Source organism: Apus apus, chromosome Z (genome assembly GCF_020740795.1).
Source record: "Apus apus isolate bApuApu2 chromosome Z, bApuApu2.pri.cur, whole genome shotgun sequence".
NCBI lineage: Eukaryota > Metazoa > Chordata > Aves > Apodiformes > Apodidae > Apus > Apus apus.
This window is the reverse complement of record NC_067312.1, coordinates 48,364,463-48,389,793: the sequence shown is the minus strand read 5'-3', so window position 1 is coordinate 48,389,793 and position 25,331 is coordinate 48,364,463. Positions and strand designations below refer to the sequence as shown.

The following is a 25,331-nucleotide window of genomic DNA, read 5'->3' as shown; positions in this document are numbered from 1 at the left end:
CTGTCTCAGCATGAGAACTAAAAATAAATGTTTGCCACATTGAAAGCACCCAACAAGTAGTAACAATGCTTGAGAACAATGTGTTTTAAACCTTCCCCTTTAATGAGAGCCATATTTTAAATGAGATTGTTTTTTATATCACTTCTGCTCTCATAGACAGACTACTGTGTGCAGACCAATTTGTTAATGAATTGGCATTTGAATAACTGCTGCACAGCTACTGCTTACACAGAAGCATAACTCAGGAGGGCATTTAAAATAGTTGTTTTTAATGTATTATATGAAGTTTAGCAGATGAAAATGAGAGGCTATCCAGTAAAATCAGTCAGCTCTCTGCAGGACATCACCAAATGTCCCAGAAACAAAAGATTTTGTCATTAGCTGCACTAATAAAAGTTAAAGAAATGCTCATACTGATCTTGTCCCCAAGCAGGATCCATTTACCTGGTGTGCAATATTCAAGTTCACACACAGGGTTGAGATACTTGCTTTATTCCTGTTCTACACAGAAAGGGGTGCTAGGTCGTAAGTCCACAAACCAATCACACCTCCCTTGTAACACAGGATTTCTCTTATATACCAAAAAACGTAAAATTATTCCATCTCTAAGTATGTCAATATAATTAATCTACGTGATTGGTTGACTAATTCTTCACCTTAGCCCAATCTGGTAGCACTTCTACTGCATGCTCAGCTTCTGTGTGGTCAATCCAACTCACAGCTAAACAGTATATCTTGGCAAACACGGGAAGTGTTCTGCAGGTTTTCCTGAGGCTGCAAAACACCGAGGGAGTGGAGTGACAGAGACAGCAGCTGCAAAAGTAACATGGCAAGCTGTAGACAAATGCATGAGACTTCTGGAGTGCGCTGAGGACAACTTCTTGAGCCAGGTAATATACACCCCTACCAGAGACAATGTGATACTGGATCCAATGCAAGTGAGCTAATTGATGACAGCAAGACTGGGGGCAACCTGGGCTGCAGTGATCAGCTACCAGTGGAGTTTTCAATCCTGAGGGATAGGGGTCAGGCAAAGAGTATATTTAAGGACACCAAACTTTAGGAAAGCAAAATTCCAGCTCTTCAAGGAATTAATCAATAGGACTCCCTGGGAAACTACCCTCAGGGACAAGAGAGCAGAGCTGGCAGATATTTATGGATGCTTTCCATGGAGTGCAAGAGCTCTCAGTCTCCAGGTGTAAGAAAACTGGCAAGGAAGGCAAAGGACCAGCACGGTTGGGTTGAGACCTGCTGGCCAAACTAAAGGGCAAGAAGGCAAAAAGAAAATGCAAAAGCAGATGGTTATCCTAAGAAGAATATGGGGACACTGCCCAGTTGTGTAGTGATGAAGTCAGGCAGATCAAGGCACAGATGGAGCTGAACCTGGCAAGGAATGCAAAGACTAAAAAGAAGAGCTTCTACACGTATGTCTGCTAGAAAAGGAAGATCAAAGAAAGAGTTCCCACTCCAATGAGTAAGACTGACAAAGTATTAGCAAAGGATGAGAATGCTGTGGTTCTCAGCAACTTTTTTGCCTCAGTTTTCACTGGAAACCTCTCTTCCCACACCTCTCAGGTGGATGGACTGCAAGGCAGGGACTGAGGGAGCAAAGTCCCTCCTACTATAAGAGAAAATCAGGTTCTCTGGCAGTCTGAAGAGCCAGCTGTCTATTTTTAAGTCATAGGCATTCTTCTAGGAATTTCTTTTTCATCTTTTACTGCTGTAGAACTCAAAACTTCTATTCCAGAAGGGCAGTCACTACTTCAAGTATCTGTAGATTACTTCCTTAGTATCTGTGGAGTATTTTCTATATTAAAATGCATAATATGTCAAAATTATAATATCAAAACTACACGGCTTTTGCACTACAGAAGCATTTCACTAATGTGTGTCTACTTTGCAGCATTGCAGCATTGAGATGTTACAGGGAAATGTTTTAGCTAACCACATTTTTTTTAAATAATTTTTTCTTCCATCTGAGTTTTACCAGAAGAAAATTAAACTCATTTATATTTCATTCCTGGAGCATAACATACTTTCAAGCATCAAAATATTTTCCATTGAAGAGAAATTAAGAAGAATAAATACTGCATACTAAATAATTCAGTGGTCAGTGATTTATCTGTGGTAGGAGTTTATGAGTTCTACATAACATCAAGAGAAAAATAGATTTGAGCTCATGACATAAAACAAGGAGCTGATTTCTTGCTACACAATTGGGGTTTTATTTACTTGAAAAGAAATAACACTAAATATAATAATAATAAAGAATATATTATAAAATATTAAATATATTATATATAATAGTTATATATTATATAATATATAAAATTATTATTATATTAATAATAATTATTATTATATAATATTTAAATAATACTACAGAGACCCAACTGCATCCTGGGCTGCATCAAAAGAAGAGTGGCCAGCAGGGCCAAGAGGCGATTCTGCCCTTCTGCTCTGCTCTGGTTGAGACCTCACCTGGAATACTGTGTACAGTTCTGGTGCCCTCAGAACAAGAAAGATATGGACCTGTTTGGAGAGGGTCCAGAGAAGGGCCGCCAAGGTGATCAAAGGCCTGGAGCACCTCTGCTATGAAGGCAGGCTGAAAGAATTGGGGTTGTTCAGTCTGGAGAAGAGAAAGCTCTGGGGAGACCTTATAGCACCTTCCAGTACTTGAAGGGGCTACAGGAAAGCTGGGGAGGGGCTTTTCACCAGAGAAGATAGTGATAGGACAAGGGGTAATGGTTTTAAACTGAGAGTGGGGAGATTTAGGTGAGATATTAGGAAGAAATTCTTCACTATAAGGGTGGTGAGGAACTGGAATGGGTTGCCCAGGGAGGTTGTGGAGGTGCGGAACATGACAAGATTCTAAGCTATTCTAGTGTGATACTGTCAACAGGCAGACAGAGAAGTTTGTACTGTGAACTACCTTTAGTTATGGTCTTGCAACTTCAGAACAGTCTGACTTACTCAAAAGCACAGTCATATCCTCTTTAAAAATGTAATTGCTGTAGGCTACAGTTTTAAAGTAAGTACATACCTTCTTATGTTTTGTCATGGTGCACGAGAGTAATTAATGGCCAAAATAAGGACAGAAAATGTGTCACATGTAAAATGAGCTCTCACTGTCCACGGAACTCCGGACTCAGCGGCGCTAAAACACACGAGCACCACAGAATGCTCTCCCAGGGGCTGCAGCTGTGGGTGCCTTGGATGGCAGAGGAACATCGGGCGGTGTCAGTGCCTGGGCTTGACAGACCGCAGCAGCAGCTGGATCGCAGGTGTGACTGCTCCTTGCCCTCGGCGTCCCTTCAGCAAGAAGACGACAGTGACATGTTACTCGCCCTCACCGGCGCGTCCCACCGTCCTCCTCGGGACCGCAGCCCCAGCCCCCGTTCTGCCGCCACCGCCGCGGCAACGACCACCCCGGGGCGAGGCTTCTCACCCGGGAGCCAACCGAGCCCCCGCCGCCGGGGGTGGGGTGAGGCAGCTTATGCAACCGGCTCAGGGAGCAGCCGCCCCCGCTGCACCAGCCGCTCGGTCCACCAGCTCCCTGAGACCCGGGCAGAGGGAGCCGGGGATCCGGCCCCAGCCCGCTGCTGCCCCGGGCGTGACCCCCCGCAGCTGAGGGGGCCGCCGCAGCACCGGGAGGCCTGAGGGCGGCCTGAGGCGGGCGGATGGGCGGGCGGCCCCGGGCGGGGGCCCCGCGGGCAGAGCCGGACGGCGGGGTCGGCGTGTGCCGGCTTGTCCGACTCCTCCTGCCCTGCTGCTGCCTGGCCGGGAGGTGCTGCGTGCTTCCAGGGCGGCGGAGCAGCTCTCCGGAGGAGAAGAGAGAGGGAAGATCCTGAGCCCGTACCAGCTTTCTCGTCCTTCGCCCCCTGACCGGCTGCAATCCGCGTCCGGGCGCCGTGCGTCGAGCCGCCGGGCCGTGGGGAAATGAGTGGGTGGTACGACCTTTGTTCCCTTCTAGTGCTGCCCTCCTGGGTACCGAGCACTGCTGCTGGGATTGTCTCCTTGCACCTCATTCAGAAACTCCTCTTCCCCTACTTTTGGGCTGACCTGAGATACCTGCTGAAAGTATTGATCTATGGGCTGAGAGTGGAGATGTACCAGCTGCAAGGCAGGATTGTCACCGTCCTGGACAAGTTTGTGAAGCTCTCTGAGAAGCAGCCCCACAAGCCGTTCCTCATCTATGAAGGGAAGGTGCACACCTACCGGGATGTAGACAGAAGGAGTAACAGAATAGCACAGGTCTTCCTACATCACGGCTGTCTGAAGAAGGGAGACACGGTGGCCTTGCTGATGGGAAACGAGCCAGACTTCATCCACGTGTGGTTTGGACTGGCCAAGCTGGGCTGTGTGGTGGCTTTCCTAAACTTCAATGTCCGCTCCAGATCTCTCCTGCATTGTGTCAATAGCTGTGAGCCCAAGATGCTTGTAGTGGGAGCAGGTAGAGTATATGCCTGATTCATACATTCAAAGCTTTTGCTGTTACATCTCCACAGTGTATATCTCCCTCTAGCTCCTTTATTGAAAACCTAATTTTCAGATGTTGACAGAATAAAAGAAGTGTAGGGTTAGAAGGAGTTCAAGGAATGGTAAGGCTGAAGCCTCTCAAGCATGGTGTACATGATTTGGGGACATATGTTAAAGCTTTCCTTAAAAGTATGAGTTGCAGGAAAGTTTTCAACATCAAAGTACTGCCTGTTTCAAGCATTTAATCACTTCAATAGTTTCTTAATGTCTTAGAAAACATTGAAATTATATATTAAGGATAATTTTCCATTTAATTCCTTTTTTAGATAGTAATTTTTCATCTTATTTATGTCACATGCTTTCTTCTGTAACATCTCCACATCTTTCTAGTGGTCAAAACCACTGAAAACTAGGTCTGTGCTCAGACTGTAAAACCTTTACTGTACAGCTGTTCACAGAGGTACAGCAGTCTTCCAGGGACTAAAACTGAGAGGGTATTTTACAGGTGTAGCACAGAGGAGGTTGATTTATAATAAGCAACTTCTGTTGGTGTTGTAGAAGAAATCACTGTCATTGAATAGGAGCTAAGAGTGTGTGATGTGTAGGTTTCCAGACTATTACAGTTTTATTAAGTGCTTTGAAAGAATGTAATATATTGATGTAGGTATAACGTGCATTGTATATGCAAACTGGGTTTCAATTATGTACATGTATAAACTGAAGACAGGTTGAAAACCTAAACTTGCCTCAGCTTTTATAATCAAGTGCAAATGAACCTGCAATGGTAAAAGATCACACAGAACCTTGATGTTTGGTCAGAGGAGGAGATTTCAAAATACTAAATATTAATGTTGTCCTGGCACTCTATTATTTCTAGTCTACTTTACCTTATTTGTCTTTCAAAACTTCTTGCCTTTCTCCTCTTATACAGGTTGTGGGGTTTGCATCAATGACACATAAATGTTGGAATTCCTTTCCATCTGTTCTCTGCTGCTGCAAATTTCTGCTTTCAAAAATGTTTTTAAATTTTTCCCTTGCATATTTTTAATTACAAGTGTTGGCATTCTGATTTTATATGGTATGCTGGTTTAAGAATGTTGAACCAACTTGTTGTAGAAGACAGTCCCTGTTCACAAAAGGGTTACGTGCAAACTGGTAATACAATAGCGACATAAGCTGACATTTTATGCATGGGTTTTATTCTCTGTATTAAGTTTGTCAGTCCCTTGAGCCTGCAAGGCTCCACAGTATTCTTCTTTGGGTTGTTGAGGCTTTTTAAAATCTGTATCTATGAAAAAAAGTTGAAGACCTGTTAGGTCCTTGTTTATTGGCCATGTCATATGGAAAAGGAGCCTCTCCAAAGGAGTCAAGGTTTTGCAACTCACAGTTCATGTACCTGTTGGTGACTGTGAAAACTAAGTCCTAGCACTCTTGAAACAAAACCATACATAACTATTGTACATAATAATTTCCCTCTAATGTTCGCAATTTGCAGGGCAGTATTTAACACTGAGGTTATACAACCAGTGAGGTAATTTCAGAGGTCAATTACATCTTTTTTGACCAGTGTTAGTGTGTGTTTCAAAGGACCCTTCCTTATCAGTAGGCACGACTGGAACTTTCTTGAGTGTTTTGCTCTTGTGGCACTGTTTTCCATAGGATTGTGCATAGCTGGAGCATAGTTGGTTTTGTTTTTTTCCCCCTCCCTTACATATATTTATTTATTTATATTTACACCAAAAAAAATCAATGTCTGGTTCAGTATCTATCTTTGTCATCATAGTCAGACATGATGTTTGGCAACTAAGATTGTTTTCTTAATCAGAGATTAGTATGTAATGTTATTGTTTCAGGATAGTGGAAACTAATTTTCAAAAATATGTTGACTTTTTACCCTCCACAAACAAACATAGGCTTGACCTAGGAAATCCCTTTCTTGTAACTGTTATAAAACTATCTTTTTAATATGTTGGATGACCCTTGATCATGTTTATATACTGCAGCACAACAGAAATCATGGTGTTAACAACTTGACCATGAACTGGCTGTGCTCAGCAGGACCAAAGTAGCTTTTGAAATCCTGAAATGGCACATTAAAACAGGAACCCATATTCAAATCCACTTAATAGAAAGGATTCATTTGTCCTGGAGGAAGATGTCTGTTTCTGCTGGTATCTGGAACAGTTTCCACAGATAATACTTTATTCCTAAATCTTCCCTACTCAGAATGGTGGTGTAGGCTTCCTCTGCATGAGTTGATTGCATCTTACAGCTTCATTTGGTACATCTTGTCATTTTTTTAAAAAAAAATTGTGTTGTTTTTTTTTTGCAAATGTGATACCTCTACCCAAATAGGCTAAGTACTATTTATTGCTGCAATTTCTTCCACACATTGTTCAGTCTTTCATGCTGCATCTTGCAAAATCACTTTCATTTGTGAAATTTCTACTCTTCAGTTTTGTTTTGAGCCTGCATATTTTTCCGAGGTTGTGGTTTGGTAACCTGGTCCACCTAGTATAATCTTGTCTTTCCTTCAGCACTTGCAGTCAGACTTTCTTCTGGTCTGACAATTCTCTGATATTTCAGTCACTTTTTCTAACTTTAGATTAGAGTCTTCCAATAGTACTTAAGTTCTGAGGGTTTGATTTTGACTTAGGTATTCTACAAACACTTTAAAATTCAATGTTTTAATCTTAAGTCTCAGATAAGTTATAAATACTTCAAAATTTCTCCCTCTTGTCAGTTCTTATATGAAATGGGTATGTCTACAAGGTTGATTTTTTTTCTATGACAGCAACGTTCTTTTAATTCATTTAGCATGATCTACTAACTTGTTTGTTTGTTTTCCCTTTTCATCCAACTGCAGGCTTTGAGGCAAATATAGGTTCTCTGATTTGTCCGTATTTAGACTTCGTGTTCCTTCCCGGTATATTCAGTTGCCTTTTTGGCATAGAGGGCATTTTTCTTTAACTACTTTAATTTCTCTGCCGTGTTCTCAGATCATTTAGCTCTTGCTTTAATTTGTTACACAACATGCTCACTCTTCCGTTCCCAGAAACCCTGTCTGTTACCACTCCCATTCTGGGGAACGCTTGTTGAAAGAGATTAAAAACTTGGAGTTCAAAACTGCATTTTTAGCAAAACAGTAGTTAATTAACATATAAGTAAATGAGGAGCTTTTAAAAGACAAAAAGAAGCAATATACTTTTCTCTATCAGACTGCCAGTATTAACTTACTCGAACAGCAGTTTGGCCTGTTTAAAAGTCATTAATCCTTAGTACTTTGTTACCGGATTATGCCACCTATTTTGTTTAAAAACTACAGGTTAAACAGAGGAGGAAGTAATTGCTTAAAATGAAGACACTTTTTAAGGCTACACTTATATTCATTGGAGTCTTGCTTGACCAAGGGGTTATATTTTATCTTTGGAGCTGACTTGTACTTTCTATTATTATTGCTTAGTGACCATAAGTGCTGAGTGTAAGGAAATACTTAGGGCATCAAGTACAAGTAATAATTACTTTCTGAGGCCAGACAGTGTGGGAAAGTTTGGATTTGCCATAGGTTACTGAAAATATCAACCAGGGAACACATCAAAATTATATAAAGACCATTTCATACAGTTTTCCATCTGAGTAACTTTCTGTTCGGTACAAGCTGATTTCATAATCTGATGTGTTCTTTTCATCTGTGTAAAACTGTGTCCTTGCCAACACGATGCACGATTTCTTTGCTAGAAAATAACATAAAAACCCTTTTGTGTGACTTGAAGGCTAGAAAAATAGTTCAAAACCCGAACATATTTTCCTTGCTTTCTCAAAAGATGTAATCAAGTTGTATATGAATGCAAATTTAATTCAACAGTTTCACAAACTTTTTGTTGAATAATGAAATGCTTGAAAGTAAAAGGGGAAAAAAGCAAAAACAGTGAATATGCATATTCATCTTGATCCATTACAGATGTTTTTCTTTCCTGGGGAAGCCAAATAGTTAGCAAATGGTGATATTCATATACAAATTATGTAAACAATGCACAGAGAACTGACTACATTGCCAAATTTAAATAAGCGGTAATTTCTTCCAAAACAAATAAACCAAAACCTGAATATACTTCCATAGTTTAAAAAGCAAATAGATACTTGAGAGAAATTACAGGCTTAAATAGCTGATTTTCTTTACTGTAATAGCTTTCCTATACAATAAAGTACACATACCATGTACCTCTAGAAATAAACAAACTATAGTTCCTCAAAAAAAGGTCTTCTTTTTTTTTTTTCTTCCTGACACATGGACAAGATGATATGTAAACACCAATGAGGCCTACTCAACATCTGGCACAGATGTTCATGGAATGAAACAGTAGTTGACTGGCATCAGAATTATTCTTTGGAAGTACGTTAGTACAATTGAGAGTTATCTTCAAACACCCTGTGCTCCTGTGTGTTTCAGAAGTAATTTTCAGTTCCTGGCACTTTGAATACAGCTGTTTTAAATTACCTTTTATATTCAGGAAGTAACTTACTGTTTCTGCTGTTCTCTACTAGCTAACTAGATATTTCAAGATAATGTGTAATTACAAGCTCTTTACATATTGTTCCAAGTACTAGAAACCTGAGCACAGTATTCTCTGTTCATAGTTCAGCAGAAGTAAAAAAAAAACAACAAGCAAGCCTCTGTGCAAAAACAAAAAATGCAGGTTTTATGAGTGAGTATTGAGAGAACAAATACTGTGTATGTTTAATTTGAAGGTTGATCTTAAATAGAGTAAGTATGTTTCAGTCTACTAAAAGGGACGTAGGCCATCCTGTCATTCTTGAATCTTAAAGGATTAAGTTAAAATTAATAGTTGCCATCTTTCTTCCTTTGAAGGAAAGGAAACAAAAGATGGAAAAACAAAAATAAGAGGTAAGTCCTCTTCTTTTGGACACACCTGCACTTCCTATTACGGAAATACACAGAGAACTTGGTGCACATCTTACCTAGAAATTCTGAATACTAAAAAAAACTATAAATATTTGTGAAATGTCATGCAGTCCTAAATAAAAATGTCTTCTATAGAGAAGTTAAGAGTTTGTAGGTAGTACAGCTTCGTCTTCATCACTTTCGAAGATCTAAAAAATAAAACAGTTCAGGGAAATGAAAGAAGGAATGAATTTAACTATTGAAAATGAGGAAACGCTGCAATGATTCCACTGGTATCTGTGGTCATTGAAAAGAGTGATACTCACTGAGGGGGGTTTTTTTTTGCCAGGCCTTTTGCAAGAGAATAGTTTTTAGTTAAACAATAGGGGAAATTTAATGTAGAATGACACAGTTACACAGGATAATTTTGTGTGATAGCTTTTTTTGGGCAGCTTTGCTCAGTATTGGTACATCACATTTTCTAACCAGAAAGGACACTACATAGGATGGACAGCAGAATCTGGCTTAGGTGATTACTGGAAGCTGGAGAAGCCAAGAAATTCTTAACATTCTGTAACAATGTACAATGCTTAACATCTTTGCTGGCACTGTAGTTGGATCCAGTGCACCAATAAAGACAGATATATGCCTTTATCCTTTTTGAGAACAGAAGTGGGACTCAAACCACTTCTAATACTGTGTTTGTTTTGCTTGATTCTCAGCCTAACTTGTACCTACAGAAACTATCCTTAGTATTATTTAGGAGACATACACATACAGTTATGTATAGTAGGAAAACACGAATCAGAATTAGATGACAAAAAATATATTGGTATTCTGTCACATTGGTTTGTTACTAGCTGTTTTTCATTATAAATAATACTGTTATATTTTCATATTTATTACATGAAAAAAACCCACCCTAATTTTATTATATGATAGCGAAAGAGAACTAATATGCCAATGAACCCTGAATTTTAGTGCATTAAGTTTCCTGCAGTTAACACTATCATTCTTAACATTATTTTTTATTCTTATTTTTTCATTCTATTGCTATGTGCAGTGGAAGGGGACTGTACTCTAATGATTCAAACTGAAAGCTATTAAAAGAAGAGTGGCCAGCAGGGCCAGGGAGGTGATTCTGCCCCTCTGCTCTGATTGAGGCCCCACCTGGAGTACTGTGTACAGTTCTGGTGCCCTCAGCACAAGAAAGATATAGGCCTGTTGGAGAGGGTCCAGAGAAGGGCCACCAAGATGATCGAAGTCCTGGAGCACCTCTGCTATGAAGGCAGGCTGAGAGTTGGGGCTGTTCAACCTAGAGAAGAGAAGGCTCCAGGGAGACTTTACAGCACCTTCCAGTACTTGAAGGGGTTACAGGAAAGCTGGGGAGGGGCTTTTCATCAGAGAAGATAGTGATAGGACAAGGGGTAATAGTTTTACTGAGAGTGGGGAGATTTAGGTTAGATATTAGGAAGAAGTTCTCCAGTGGTGAGGAACTGGAATGGGTTGCCCAGGGAGGTTGTTGATGCCCCATCCCTGGAGGTTTTTAAGGCCAGGTTGGATGAGGTTTTGTGCAACCTGATCTAGTGGCAGGGTTCCCTGATCATGGTGGGGGGTTGGAACTGATGATCTTTAAGGTCTCTTCCAACCTTAATGATTCTATGATTCTATAATTCTATCTGTCTTTGGGGTTTTCATCAGTATTTGAGTGATTTCTTTGTGAAGTTATTCTGCAGTGAAGGAAGGCTGGAACACAAATAATTTAATGTCACACTCCACCAGATCTATTAGCTACATGTCCATAAAATATATAAATCTTGTACTTTATAGGCTTTAGGTTTTTGAAATGTATGTTTAGTTGGCAAGAGTGGGCTATACCTCAGTTCTAGTAGTAGAGATTAATATAGCATTCATTAAAGTATATATGGCAGTCTGTACTTACAGAAGTAGTTTTCTGAAAGATAAAAAATCTTCAGTTATTTTGGCAGAAAAATTATGCAAGGTGGTTCTCTTAATGGTATCCATGTTTAATATCTGTGAAATGTGCTGGTGCTGTCAATGCCTCATTATGAGATTCATGGTGCGTCGTGGCAACTTTCTTCATCTGTAAAAACGGAGGTAATAACATTAACTTATACCCATGGGAATATTTGCAAGATTAATTACATAGGCTGAGATCCAGCAAAGCACTTAAGTGTAAATGGGTCTTTAGGTGCATGAATAATTCTATTGAAAGTAATATCATTCCTATGTCTGAGAACTTTATTCAATGAATAGTTTAATGCCTGTGCAGTGTTCTGAGAAACTGACAGATAGTAAAAAATGCTTTAAAAGGTCAATGCAAATACCAAATGTATTACATAAGGATTGGTCTCTCTTTATATTTGTTCTTTTAATTTAGTGTGGGAGTCTCTCACATGTTTTATTTCCTGATATGCTGCTGGTTTTATTTTGTGAGTTTTTATTTGTATCCAAGTAAAATCCAATAGTAGGAATAGCTTTCAGTGAATGAACATGAGTGTGTAAAAAAACCAAAAAAAGTCTGATGTACCTAAAATCAGATTTGTTGAAGTGTCTGATACACTCAAAGAACTACCTAAATAGCCACATGGTTCTTTGGTAATGTCCAAATAACCATGAGCCTTTATCATATTTCTATTCTGTGAAATTTGGTTATCTACATACATGATACAGTTTTTTATTTGTATGTTTCTTTTAAACTCTGTGCTTTTTTAAAAATACTGCTTGATGAGAGATTGCTGTGGAGGGTATCCAGAGAAGCATGCACTGTAATTATCAGCTATGTATATATTTGCCGTGCATCTTTAACTGATTTCTTCATGATTTGTTTGAAGTTGAAGCTAAACTACACTTCATTCTGGTTTTAGCAATGACTAAGGGTTATCCAAATTGTGGTGGGAAAAAGCGGCCTTGTAGTCAGTGTTCACCATTTTGCCTTGAGTGCTAGCTGACAATCAGACCCTGTTGGGTCAACAGTATTTTTACCACATTATATCCTGTTTTAGTGAATTTGTATTCTAGCTTATAATTATTTTATTGAATGTATTTATGTCCATTGAGGTGACTTTTATTCCTCTTTCTACTGTAAGAAGCAAAACTTTGAGGAAAAAAAAATTATTCACTAGTTTTGTGAAGATATAATGTAACATTATTTTATGTTAATTTTTAAGATTTGCTTGGGACGCTGGAAGAAATTCTTGCTGACCTCCAAAAAGACATTAGTGTTTGGATAATGACCAAAGACTCTGCTTTACCAAGTGTGCATACCCTGTTAGACAAAATAGAGGCTGCATCTGAGGACCCTGTTCCGGTTAATCAACGCTCTGCCAACAACCTGAAGTCATCCGTTTTATATATATTTACTTCAGGAACAACAGGTACAAGTCTGCTAAAGAGCCTGTATTTTCATTCAGATTTCATGTGGAAACCTGATTTTCCACAACTGTAATCTTACGGTTCATCTTTTCATAGTAGAATATTAATTTTTTGCATAGAAGCATTATGGTAGGAAGTAAGCAGGTCTCTTTTCAGTGACTGCTTATCTCCAGTGGTTTATGGGCTTCTCTTCCTGTTGTTTTGTTTGTTTGTTTGTTTGCTTGTTGGTTTTTTAATTTTTTTTTTAATTTTGCTGTATTTTGCAAATATTATGAGAAGCTTTACCTCTTATTACTTCACTAAGGTGTTTATAAAATATTTTGCTTTTTCAGTGGGTTTACAATGATAAATATTATTTTCTGATCACATACCACTGCCCAGCTAATATAGGTAACATTATACAGAGAACTTTAAAAAACAATCTTCAAACAAGCAAATTGATACTTGTTTTTTTCTTCATTAAGTCATGTTCTATGCAGGTCACTGCACAGAAAGAAAATAGGATTAAGTGACTATAGCCTTTTAGTTTAGAAACAGATGGCTGAATTTATTAACAGTGCTCCAGCAGCTAAGAAGCTAAGACTTAAAAAAAACCCTAATCACTGACATGAGAAGTGGCATGATGCTGTTAAGATAAACAAATTGGAATTCTTCTTCAGTTGAATAAAACAGTTTTAGTCACAAGAGATTTAAAAATGAAGTTGCATGTATGGGTTTGTTCCCTCATACAAAACTAGTATTTAATTTGTTTGCTTCAGGTTCTGGGGAATGGTTATGAAATAAAAATGTCAGTCTAGAGTAAAAATTTAAGAAGGTATAATTATTGTCAAGAGGTCAAATATGTTTATAACACTACTAATATAAATATAGATGAGCTTGCCAGTCAAAAGTAAGGAGGTCTAGGTAAAAATGTAGAATTCTCCAGGTAGGAGGATTTTGTTTGTAATAGTTTTGTGTTCTCATTACAGGTCTTCCAAAGGCTGCAATCATCAGTCACATGCAGGTTCTTAAAGGAGCTGCTGGACTGTGGGCTTTTGGTGCTACGACAGAAGATATAATTTATATTACTCTGCCTCTTTATCACAGTGCAGCATCTCTTCTTGGCATTGGTGGATGCATTGAATTGGGTAGGGCTCATTATATTTAACTGTGTTGTTAATAGACAATTAATTATTATAAAAATATATAAAACACACCTAGGTTCACTCATTAGGGGAACTAAATTTTTTTTTTTTGCAATAGCTCTATATTTCTGCATTAGTTATAGTAATTAGTGTCACAAATGTTTTTACTTTCTTTTATCATAGAATTGTAGACTGCCAGCTTGGAAGGGACCTCAAGGATCATCTGGTCCAAGCTTTCTAGGTACTCCTATACTTCATATGAGGTGGCTTATGACCCTGTCAAGCTGAGATTTAAAACTGTCCAATGTGGGGGAATCTGCCGCTTCCCTTGGGAGACTATTCCAATGTTTGATTGTCCTCCTGGTGAAAAATTTGCTTCTTGTATCCAACTGAAATCTCCCCAGGAGCAACTTGTGCCCATTACCCCTTCTCTTTTCCATGTGACTCCTCGTAAATATAATATTTTGGCAGTGTATGAAGTGCATTAGTATATGTAGAGACTAAGCATTATATGGTGGAATACAGTAACAGAATAGTTTTGCACTGCCAAGTCCACCACTAAACCATGTCCCTAAGCATATCTTCAAGTCTTTTAAATACCTCCAGGGATGGTGACTCAGCCCCTTCCCTGTTCCAGTGCCTGTCAACCATTTCAGTAAAGAAATGAATCAACACGGTCAAAAGTCACAAAATCGCAGCTTCCTTTCTTAGCAAAATGATCATTGTTCTCAAACCAACTTGAATTTCTGCAACTCAAGATGAAAGGTATAGAGGTTAATACAGCCAATACATAAAATAATATATCAGCAATCCTCAGGGATAGTTCAGCTCCCCATAGACACTCTCTGAATGCCAGTTGCAGTTCACCAGTTCAAGTTATTTCTGGAGATCTTCAGATTTAAGTCCACAATACAGGTTGAAGCCACCTGTTCTTCTAGGGATGCCTTTTTCACTCTAATGTAGTGGATCCAGGAGTTGGCTCCTTCTGTCTTCATTGCTGTGCATGTAGTCAAGATCACTAGGAAGAGTGCTTTACTTTTATGGCTCAAGTTTGGATGTATACCAGCTCACCAGGCTGGAAGGTGTGGGCTTCCCATTGGGCATCCAATGGGAGTGGGGCTCGCAGGGTGACATACCCCTTGCTCGGGGTGAGGTCCTAATTCTCATCAATGCGATATGTAAAAGGAGGACCGGGCAGGCAGCTGCGGATTCCAAACATGTTTGGCTCCAGTTCTGGTGTCAGGCTTGGGCAGCTGAAGCCAGGCAGGCTCTGGAGAGCAGCAGTCCCTTGGGGAACGGGCTGGCTCCCCACAGAGCAGGTATGGGTGGCTCTCCCTTCACATGTGCTTGCAAACTCAGCTCTGACCCCCTGTTTTTTTCCCCGTGCCAGTTATCAAGCCTCTACATGCACAATTTTGTATGCTACCACTGTGTAGTCTACAGGATGGCTGATGTGGAGCGTTATCCATATGTCATTTACGCAACTCATATGGGATAAATACTCTGTTCAATGACTTCACTTTCCTCGTCCTCCCTTATTCAATTATCTCCTTCTGACATTGTACTTTTGAGTTGCTCACTGCCTAACATGGGAGGGGATTTGGATGGGTCCCTGCTCAACAGGTCAATGTGTGCTGGAGACCTGTCTGATTCCATACTCCACTGTGGGACTGCAAGATGATACGTGCAATGCCTTATGGCCATGCCATCTGGGCAGCCAAAAATGGTGTTCCACATTTGAGATCTACATCCAGTGTGCAAAAAACAGTTCACACACAGAGTCAAGATAAAATTTTTTTATTCCAGTTCTGCACAGAACAAAGGGCAAGGTTTACAGTACACAAAGCTGGCACAGCTTCCCCACAGTACAGGACTTATTTTATACACCAAAAAATGCAAAATTACCTTGTCTCTAAGTATACTGATATAATTAATCTAGAGGGTTGGTTAACTAGTTCCTTGCTTCCACTTAAAGTGATAGTGCTTCTACTTTTCCCTATACATGCTTATGGTAGGTGGGTTTTTTTGAGTAGGAGGTCCTTTGATCATAAAGGAGGATATTTTAATGTTAATGAGGTAAGTTTGCAGGAAGTTTAATTATTCATTGTTTTCTATCACCTGTTTCACTTAGTACTCAGGGCTAAGGACATTAATGGTTAGCATTTTCCGTTCAACTCTTCTTGGTACCAAGATAAGCTCAGTAAAGACCCCCTTCAATCTTTTATGCTGACCTGGCTTTTTCGACATCACCACCCCATCCTCACACTCTTCCCCATTCCAGTATTTGGTCCCTTCCATGACAGAGAGTCCTCATGAACCCCTCTGACATGAGTCCCTCTCGTGAGGTGTAGTCCATCAGGAACAGACTGCTCACAGGCTTCTAACAGTCATGCACAGTCACCTCCCCTGGTGTGGGGTCCTCCAGGGCTGCAGATCTGCATCTGTTCCGCCATGGTCCTTCATGGGCTGCAGGGGAGAGTCCGCTGTGGCATTTCTCTTCCCCCTCCTTCCTCACTGACCTCTGATCTCTGTTCAGGTATTATTCTTGCCTCCCTTTCTCTCCTGTCCCCCCTGCAGATCTTTTTAGCAGTTTCCTTTTCCCCTTCTTAAGTATGTTAATCACTAAGGCCTTGGCTAGAGACAGGTCTGGAGCCAGGGGGAGCTTCTCACAGGAGCCACTCGTGTGCCCCATCCGCTGCTGCCAGAGCCCCACCACAGAAACCCAACCTGAACACCAATAAAGAGAAGCTGTCTTCTTGTTTTTAACATCTTACCTATTGTTTTAATATTTCACCAAGGAGGAGACTGGGCTAATCTCCCTTCTTTGTCTACCAGGTTTGAATATAGGGGTCTTGTAATAAAACAGCTTGAATACCATATAGTTCTCTGAATGAGACTGCTTCTAGTTCCTTCTGTGTTCTATGTGATAGAAACAGTGAACATAGCTAGCTAAGCTGCAATATAGAGAACATACTTCATTTCCTTTTCTGCTGTTTCTGTGAAGGTGCAACCTGTGTCTTAAAAAAGAAGTTCTCAGCTAGTCAGTTTTGGAGTGACTGCAAAAAGTACAATGTGACTGTCATCCAGTACATTGGAGAGCTTTGCCGTTACCTTTGTAGCCAGCCAGTGGTAAGTGGATACAAAATTATGGCTGTTCATCTTTAGGTGATATGTTGTTCTTGATGTGTTTATGCTAAAAGGGAAAGAAAACGTAGTGAACCTGTCTCTCTGCCTTTCCTTTTTATGTGAGGTTCTTCAAATATTTGGTGATCTGTAAATGATTTAAAAAAATGGCTTGAATAAAGAAGATATTAAAGTATTAAAAGTTTCAGATCAAAACCTGATTAATTATAATTTAGTGAAAAAATACTGTTTCACAGACTTTTGCAGTGTAAGTTCAGAAAATTGTTCAATGTCTTTTCAGAAATATCAAAACTGTGTTTCTTAGCACGTAAGTATATCAGAGGTCTCAAGTTTTGTAGGTCAGATTTTAGCACTGTTTTAGCTGTGGCATGTGCTTATTTTGAGACTATCTAAACCATATTTTAAAATTTGGAAGGGGTTTGGTCTAGATTAGAGGTTCAAAGGAGGAATGCCTTTTGTTTCAATTAGAAATCTATTCCAGATTAAAAAAAGCTAGCTTTGTGAAAGTTACATTCCTCTCTGAAACTTTGTTAGCCCTAACTTGAAAGCAGTTCTTTTCCCTTGTCAGTCAGTGCTATGATGGTCTTTCTGTATAGTATCAAATGCAAAGTGTAATGTGAAGTATGATATCGAGTACAAAGTATAGCTGACTCAGGTTAATTTAATTAACTCTTGATCTGCCTATTTTCTTGTATGTGTTTGCTTCTATGTATTGACAATAGGGAGAGCCTCAGACGTTTGGGCTAAGCTAGGTGTTGCAAGCCGGTACCGGGGGGCTCCCGGCTGTCAGGTGCTTTTGCGACTCCCCCTCCTGATGTGGAGGGGTTTGTGAATGAGCCCGAGGGTCACACGTGGCACTCGCCTCTCACGGAGGAACAGCCACCACTGGACCGTATTTCAGGTGGTAGTTAGAAAGCACCCCCACCCCACCACGCTCAGAAATTGCCTCTAAAGCCAAGATTTACTCCACAAACTAATAGGTTCATTAAGGGTTAACACAAACCGAGGGATGATGTTTAGGGACAATGCAAATGTGAATGGCTACCAGGGATATAAATATATATGTAGTGAGAAAGTGGCCTTTAGGGAGGCGATGCAAGAGGTCCTGTGCTTTTGAGGGAGAGGGTTAAGGACCAAGGCTCAGGCTGGACCCGGGGGAGGCAGGCAGGCAGGGTCCCAGCACCAGTGTCCGCAGCAGGGGGGTGTCCCACGCAGAAACCGTCCGAACTGGCCTCAGGGAGGAAGGAAGGGCCCACCTGCTGCCCTCGCTGCCTTTGATACCCCCGTGACCCACCTGTCCCCTCAGTGTCACTGTCTAGAGCCAATGAGCGTCCATGAGCCCCAGCTTAGGGCGGTGACTGCCAGGGGCACAGGATGGCTTGTCCTTGTCCTTTCTGTTCCGGGCGACATCTGTTGTTTTGGGTTCAGTTGTAATTGAGTAAAAAGTCTGTTTTAGTTCATTAGCTGGGCATAATCAGGAGAGACGTTCGCTGGCTTAAAAGGTATTTTGCTTAGACTTGTGTGGGGAAGAAAATAACAGTTTTCCACACTAGGTGCTTAATATTTATTGGCATTTATTCAAATGTATAGAATAATATAAATTGAATGGGTATAACCTGTTGCATAGCAAATCCAACTGACTTTCTATCCTCAAATATTTATACTATATATGTCAAAATTAATATGAAGCAAACATTCATAGTCCAGTATAAATTATAATTCATTTTGCTAATGCTAACAACTTCCATCCATTTATGAGATGCAGGTTGTCCTATTGAGTTTCAATAATAAATACTAAATGTTACATTATACATTGTCTTATCTGGTTAAGCCTTTTAATAAATTCCTTTACAGTTACTTATGATCATAAACAGATTTTATTTTTTATATTAAATAAAAATACTTAACAGCTTCCAACATTAAACAAAAATCCACTTTTAATTTAACCAAATATTTAGGAGAGCACAAAGATATTTGTGAAAATGTACAGAAGTTAGATATAATGCAACTGTTACCTGTGCATGCCTCAGCAAAGAACTGGCTGTTATGTGAAATCAGAATAGTGATACCCTTCTGTCTCTCTCTCTGTTTCTTTTTTATTGATGTTTTGTTGTTTGTTTAATTTTTTAATTTTTTTAGGTTGTTTGGGGTTTTTTTGACTTTATAATAAAAAAAAAAAGTTACAGGAAAACTCAAGTTAATGGCCATAAGGAAAGTCAAATCATATGAAGGTCCTGCCTTTAAAAATTGTGCTTTTTCTTCATTGCAGGCTGGCCTGGTTTGAGCCAGGATGAAGCCACTTTTCCTTTTACTGATTTTTTTTTTTTCCTTCAGTAAACTTTCTTTTAACTTGTAGCAAAGTGTTCCAGCTTGAAATGATAACAAACACTGGAATGTTTTTGTAACTGCTGGGACTCCGAGGTTGTGTCTTTGCTCTACCAGCTCAGACACTGCGGGGAGATCTATGAACCCCCGTAGGAGGCTGAATTAGGCAGACAGCAAAACCGGCCAGAGATATTCCATTCCATGTATCTATGTAAGCTCAGAGGAAGGTCAGAGATCACAGAAGACAACTTCCTCCCTGCTTCTTCTCTTCTCTTCCATCCATGGCCGGCATCCAGGGAGGACTCCGTCCATCCATCACCATCAACCCCCAGGCTCGAGCTCTCCTGACCCTCATCACTCTCTGCTTTCTCCAGCAGCTGCTCTGGTATTTTTTGGGACTGTTTACAGCTCAGGAGATGCTGTGGGAGCTGCTGGGGGTGAGGGGAGGCAATAGGGGTTTTGTACATTTCCTGAACACATTTGTATATAATGGTATGTATTTTCTTTTATCATTAGTGTTTAATTAAAGCTGTGTCATTTAGTTTTTAATCCAGAAAGTCTCTGTCCCTCATTCTCTCTCTCCCTTTTGCTACTTGGATGGGAGGGGGAGGGAATCAAGAGCAATGTTGTCTCTGTTTTAATTGCCAATCTGGAGTGAAACCGTGACAATGAACTTAGTAAACCCTTTATGAAAACTGGTGTTCACTTCTGCTTGTGTTCAAAGTCTATTTCACAACTATTTATATAATTGCTTTGAATTTTTCTGTCATTATCTATCCTGTTCTATGTCCATTTGGTATTGAGCAAGTATTACCCTTTGGCATCAGATCATCTTCCTGTATTCTTGGGGTTTCCTCAAATGTATAAGACTACATATATCAGCTTTAGACTTTATTTTGTTATGCTGAAGCAAGCCGGTTTTTCTGCTAGATCCATTTTGGCCAAGGCTTCTTTGGATGGGATTAAGCACTCTGAAGAGACTTTAGAAAAGATGCTTAAGAATTTGATTTCATTTAAACTCTTTTGTGTTAGGACAACAGTAATTTATAACAAGAAAACAAGGAAGTCAGTGCTGCTGGAGTAAACAGACAAAATTTACACATATTTCTCTGCTGTTTACTCCAGCGTTGTGGAAAGAGATGTAAGAACGGGGTTTAGGTATATTGGATAGCTGTCTCCCACACTTTTCTTTGAAGGAAATGAATTTGATATTCAGGTAAGGAAGGAAAAGTGAGTCAGCAGGCATTTCTCTACAATGTAGGTTTTACTTAACATCTCATTCTAGTCCCCATTAAAGTTTAGCTCAATTTATGTTCATTGTTGGTACTGGGACCGGTGTTGCTCAACATCTTCATCAACGACCTGGATGAGGGTACAGAATGTACCCTCAGCAAGTTTCTGATGACACCAAGCTGAGAGGAGTGGCTGACACCAGAAGGCTGTTCTGCCATTCAGAGAGACTTAGACAGGCTGGAGACTTGGGCGGGGAAAAACCTGATGAAGTTCAACAAGGGCAAGTGTAGAGTTTTGCATTTGGGGAAGAAAAACCCCATGTACCAGTACAGGTTGGGGGCTGACCTGCTGGAGAGCAGTGTAGGTGAAAGGGACCTGGGGGTCCTGGTGGACAGGAGGATGACCATGAGCCAGCAGTGTGCCCTTGTGGCTAAGAAGGCCAATGGCCTCCTAGGGTGCATTAGAAAGGATGTGGTTAGTCGGTCAAGAGAGGTTCTCCTCCCCCTCTATTCTGCATTGGTGAGGCTGCATCTGGAGTATTGTGTCCAGTTCTGGGCCCCTCAGTTCAGGAAGGACAGGGAACTGCTTGAAAGAGTCCAGGGCAGAGCCACAAAGATGATGAAGGGAGTGGAACATCTCCCTTATGAGGAAAGGCTGAGGAAGCTGGGTCTCTTTAGTTTGGAGAAAAGGAGACTGAGGGGTGACCTCATCAATATTTACAAATATGTAAAGGGTGAGTGTCAAGAAGATGGAGTTAAGCTTTTTTCAGTGATGACCAGTGATAGGACAAGGAGTAATGGATACAAATTGGAGCATAGGAGGTTTAAGGTGAATATCAGAAAATTTTTTTTTACTGTGAGAGTGACAGAGCACTGGAACAGGCTGCCCAGAGAGGTTGTGGAGTCTTCTTCACTGGGGACATTCAAAACCCGCCTGGACACCTTCCTGTGTGATGTGCTCTAGGTGACCCTGCTCTGGCAGGGGGGTTGGACTAGATGATCTTTCGAGGTCCCTTCCAACCCCTAGGATTCTATGATTACTAGAAATTGTTATGTTTCTCATTAATATATGAAGTAAAAATTTGTCAAGTCTCTTGCAGGTTTTCAGCACAAACCCCAAATAAATATTTTAGACCACTACTGTGTCACAGTTATAAGACTGGTTATTTACCAGTGGGAATTTGTCAGTTTATTTATTCTTCTATTAACCTATGTGTTCTTCAGAAAGTTCTGTGACCACTTCTGTATGTCATAAGCAGACATAGTTCTTAATTCAAGTTGTTACTGATTTATTACAGTAGTAACAGTGTCAAAAAGAAAAACTGAACCGTGTTTGTAGTAGTTGGAGAAAATAAAATTTGTAGACTAAGAACTTATTCAGCACATCTGAAATTAAGTTTAGAAATGGACCTGGGATTTCAAAACTGCTCTCCCCCTCCCCTCCAGACTGTATCAGTTTATCTAGTAAAAAATATATCACAACAAACTTTGTACTTTAGACTGCCATGATTACAACAACAGTACAATTTTTAAAAGGTTTATTGAAAAGCAGATAATAATCTCATCCATTTTGACTACTCCCTTCTAATATTTAAATATACTGGTATACCTCTCTTGGTATGCTGTCCTTCATCTACGTGATGATTTTGTGTCTGTTTTCTCATTCTTCCCACTAATTATGGTAAAGATTTTTAGGTTTCCTTCCTGAAAAGGTCTTCTGCAATGTTCATAGACTTTCTCTGGTCATAAGAGGCATTGGGTCTTGATACCTAGCATGGAAAGCTAGCTGCGAAGTGAGCTACTGGTTCTAGAACGGTGTATTAAGACTTTTCTGAGTCTTTAAGACATCATGTATCTTGACTGGTCTCCTTCCTTCCAGCTTCTTTTTGTAGATACTCATCTTCTGGATTAAGCTAGTGGAGTCATGCAGAAAATGTCCTGATAATAAAGCATAGGCATCACAGTCATACTTTTACAAAACAAAACTTCATATTGCTCACAGAATACTGTGTACAGTATGGAGCCAAGTAAATAATTTGTGCATGCTTTAATTCTCTGACTTGACCTTTGGAAAATTTTGTGCATTTGTTTTGACTTGTGGGCTTTTGGGGCAAACACCAAAAATACAATGCTCTACTTCATAGTACTTTGTGGAACACAGGCAACAGTAGCTTTTTAAATTATTATTGGTAGAAATTTTCTGAAGAAATAGAAATACAGCTAAAAAAAAGATTTCCTGTTAGAAAAACATCCTGGTTTCACTGGGACGGTATCATAGTCCAGCCATGGAGGGCAGGCCATGAGTAACCCCAAGTCATCTGGGAGCTTAAGTCAGGGCAGCTGACCCAGTCTAACATGTGTAGCCCGTACCACTTACATTGTGATCTTTATAAAAGAAGAAAGTATGTTGAGTGTGGGAAGGTTCCTCTTGGCCCACTTGTCTCTCTGGTATTTCTGGGGACTAGGCTTAGTATAAGCTTATATCCTTTATGTTGGTGTTTGTATTAATTTTGTTATTTCGTTACATCTGTGTATATTTCAACCCATGGGGCTTCTGTTGTCTAACAGATTCCAGTTTGCTTCTGGGGAGAGGTCATCAGGTGAGAGAGCTGCTTCAGTGTAGCCACAGACACTGGATAAATGGAGACAAAACACTAAAGGAAGAAAACTCTTGTTAGAATGTAATCCTATTAGAATATGAGGAAATTGAATAATGAAACTATGGTGAGAGTGAGCAATACTAAAAAGCAAGTAACGAGATCCTGAACTGCCGGGATATGTCCTATTCCTACAATTCCTGTTCCTTCATTATGGTTCATCTCTTCCATACCTTTCCTGTTTGTTGTTTTTTTTTTTTTACTTGTATTTTAAAATGTATGTAATTATTTTGCTCAAAAGATCAAGTTGCAATTTAGAATTAGGTATTACTGAAAAGTGAATGTAAGCATGTATCTTGAAGAATTTTTTACATCACCATGACGACAGTAGGATATCTCTCATAGTCTCTGTACTAACTACCTGGTGCCCTTTTTTGCAGGGCTAATGTGTCTACAGGGAACTGGTGCATGTGTTGTTATGTGCGTTCCTTGTAAATACATTAATGTAAATCCTATGTGGTCTTTCAATCATATTTTATGTTTAATAAATGCATTTCTCAGACACTGAAATTGTGTTCAGTTTCATCAAGGCCATAACTCAGGAAACATTTATGGAAATGTTCATTTCTCCTTCGCTTGAAGTTGCCTTTGCTTCTCTCCATTTGACTTTTCTTGCTGTTAAAATGGTTAAAGTAGGATAATTAACCTGTTTTCGTGTATTTTTTTAAAGCAACTGCTATGTATGTTTTTATATAGCTGCACCAGTTAATATACTGCTGATGGCACTTCAAAAAGGCATTTCTTTTATCAACAACTTAATAATGAAGATACTGCACATAATTTCCTCCTTAAGTGACTGGCAAATGAAAAATTGCAGGTATGTGGTATTTAGTGCAATAAGATACATCTAGTTGTTTAATTACTATACCACTGAAACAAGCACTCAAAATGGAGAAAGAGTGTGTCAGAAACTGATTTATGATGTATGCAGTTATTTGGTATACTGTTCAAAGATCTTAACAGAATGAAGAACAGTCCAGGTGTAAGAACATTTCATACTTATTAATGCTTTAAAAAGGCACTGAAAAAAATGTTTCACATTTACTATTGGAAATAAGTGGATATGGAGTGAACCCACATTTAATTTCAGAATCACTCTGTAAGAAAAGAAAATCACAGGGCAGGAAAAAAAAAAAAACCCAGACATTTTTAAAAACTTTGGAAATATGTTCTAAGACTGATACTCTAAAACCTGTCTTCCTAATTAGCTGATTAGTCACATTCAGAAACACGCATCATGAGCAAATTATCTCAGGGGACACTTTTTTTTTTTTTTTAACTGATTTGTGATAATTAACCAGGGCAAAGCATGAAGTCCTTTGTAAATGAGAATAGTGAAGGATTATAGCTTTTAGTAAAGGAAGTGTTAACTAGGTACTATGCTGTTGCATCTATCTAGGGATACACGTGCAGACAATTGCTGCATGTTAAGTGGCTAAGGTGCCACAGCTTGTTCAGATTTCAAGAACTGACAGGGATAGCAAAGCTTTTGTCTCAGAAGAGGTGTGTACTAGGTGACTCCTTGGAATTCTTCCTACTTCTATAATTCTTTCTACTGTATGAACGTTAGTTGATGAAATACCATCTGAATATGGCAGAAACTTAAAGCATGACTGTTAGGTGCTATAGTCTGCTTAAAGCATAAGTTCCTGCATATTTGTTGTGTTCAAATTTTCATATATTAAGAGACCCTACGTGTGCATCAGTCAATGATGTTTCTAGCATTTGTTGGAATTTCTGGACTCTGTAGTAGCAGATAAACATTTATCTTGACTGTAATAAGGCTTCTGACACTGTTACACACCAAGCAAATGGGCTAGGAAAGTGTAGCCTTTAGAGTATGTGGAAGCTGTTGAGAGAAGTCTTAAAAGATACTCATAATTTTTCACTCTCCTTTGGGAAGAATGAATGGAGAGGCAATGCATGGGACTGGCCAGGCTCTGCTCAGTGTTCCTGTAAGTAATGTGGATAGTGGATTAAAAACAGTTACTACATTTGTAGATGACACGATATTTAGAAGAACCATATGTTTACTAGACACAGGAATAAAATTTAAAAGAATGTAGAGTAC

The 25,331-nt window shown here is 39.6% G+C and overlaps 1 protein-coding gene across 1 annotated transcript in view; it reads left to right on the top strand.

Annotated features, from left to right (window-relative positions):
* The first annotated feature begins 3,939 nt into the window (after window positions 1-3,939).
* Window positions 3,940-25,331, top strand: part of SLC27A6 (solute carrier family 27 member 6) — a 39,687-nt gene continuing 18,295 nt past the window's right edge. The window contains exons 1-4 of the mRNA XM_051643663.1: window positions 3,940-4,453; window positions 12,574-12,780; window positions 13,747-13,905; window positions 16,907-17,031. Coding sequence (XP_051499623.1) covers window positions 3,940-4,453; window positions 12,574-12,780; window positions 13,747-13,905; window positions 16,907-17,031 — 1,005 coding nt within the window. The remainder of the gene's footprint in view (window positions 4,454-12,573; window positions 12,781-13,746; window positions 13,906-16,906; window positions 17,032-25,331) is intronic.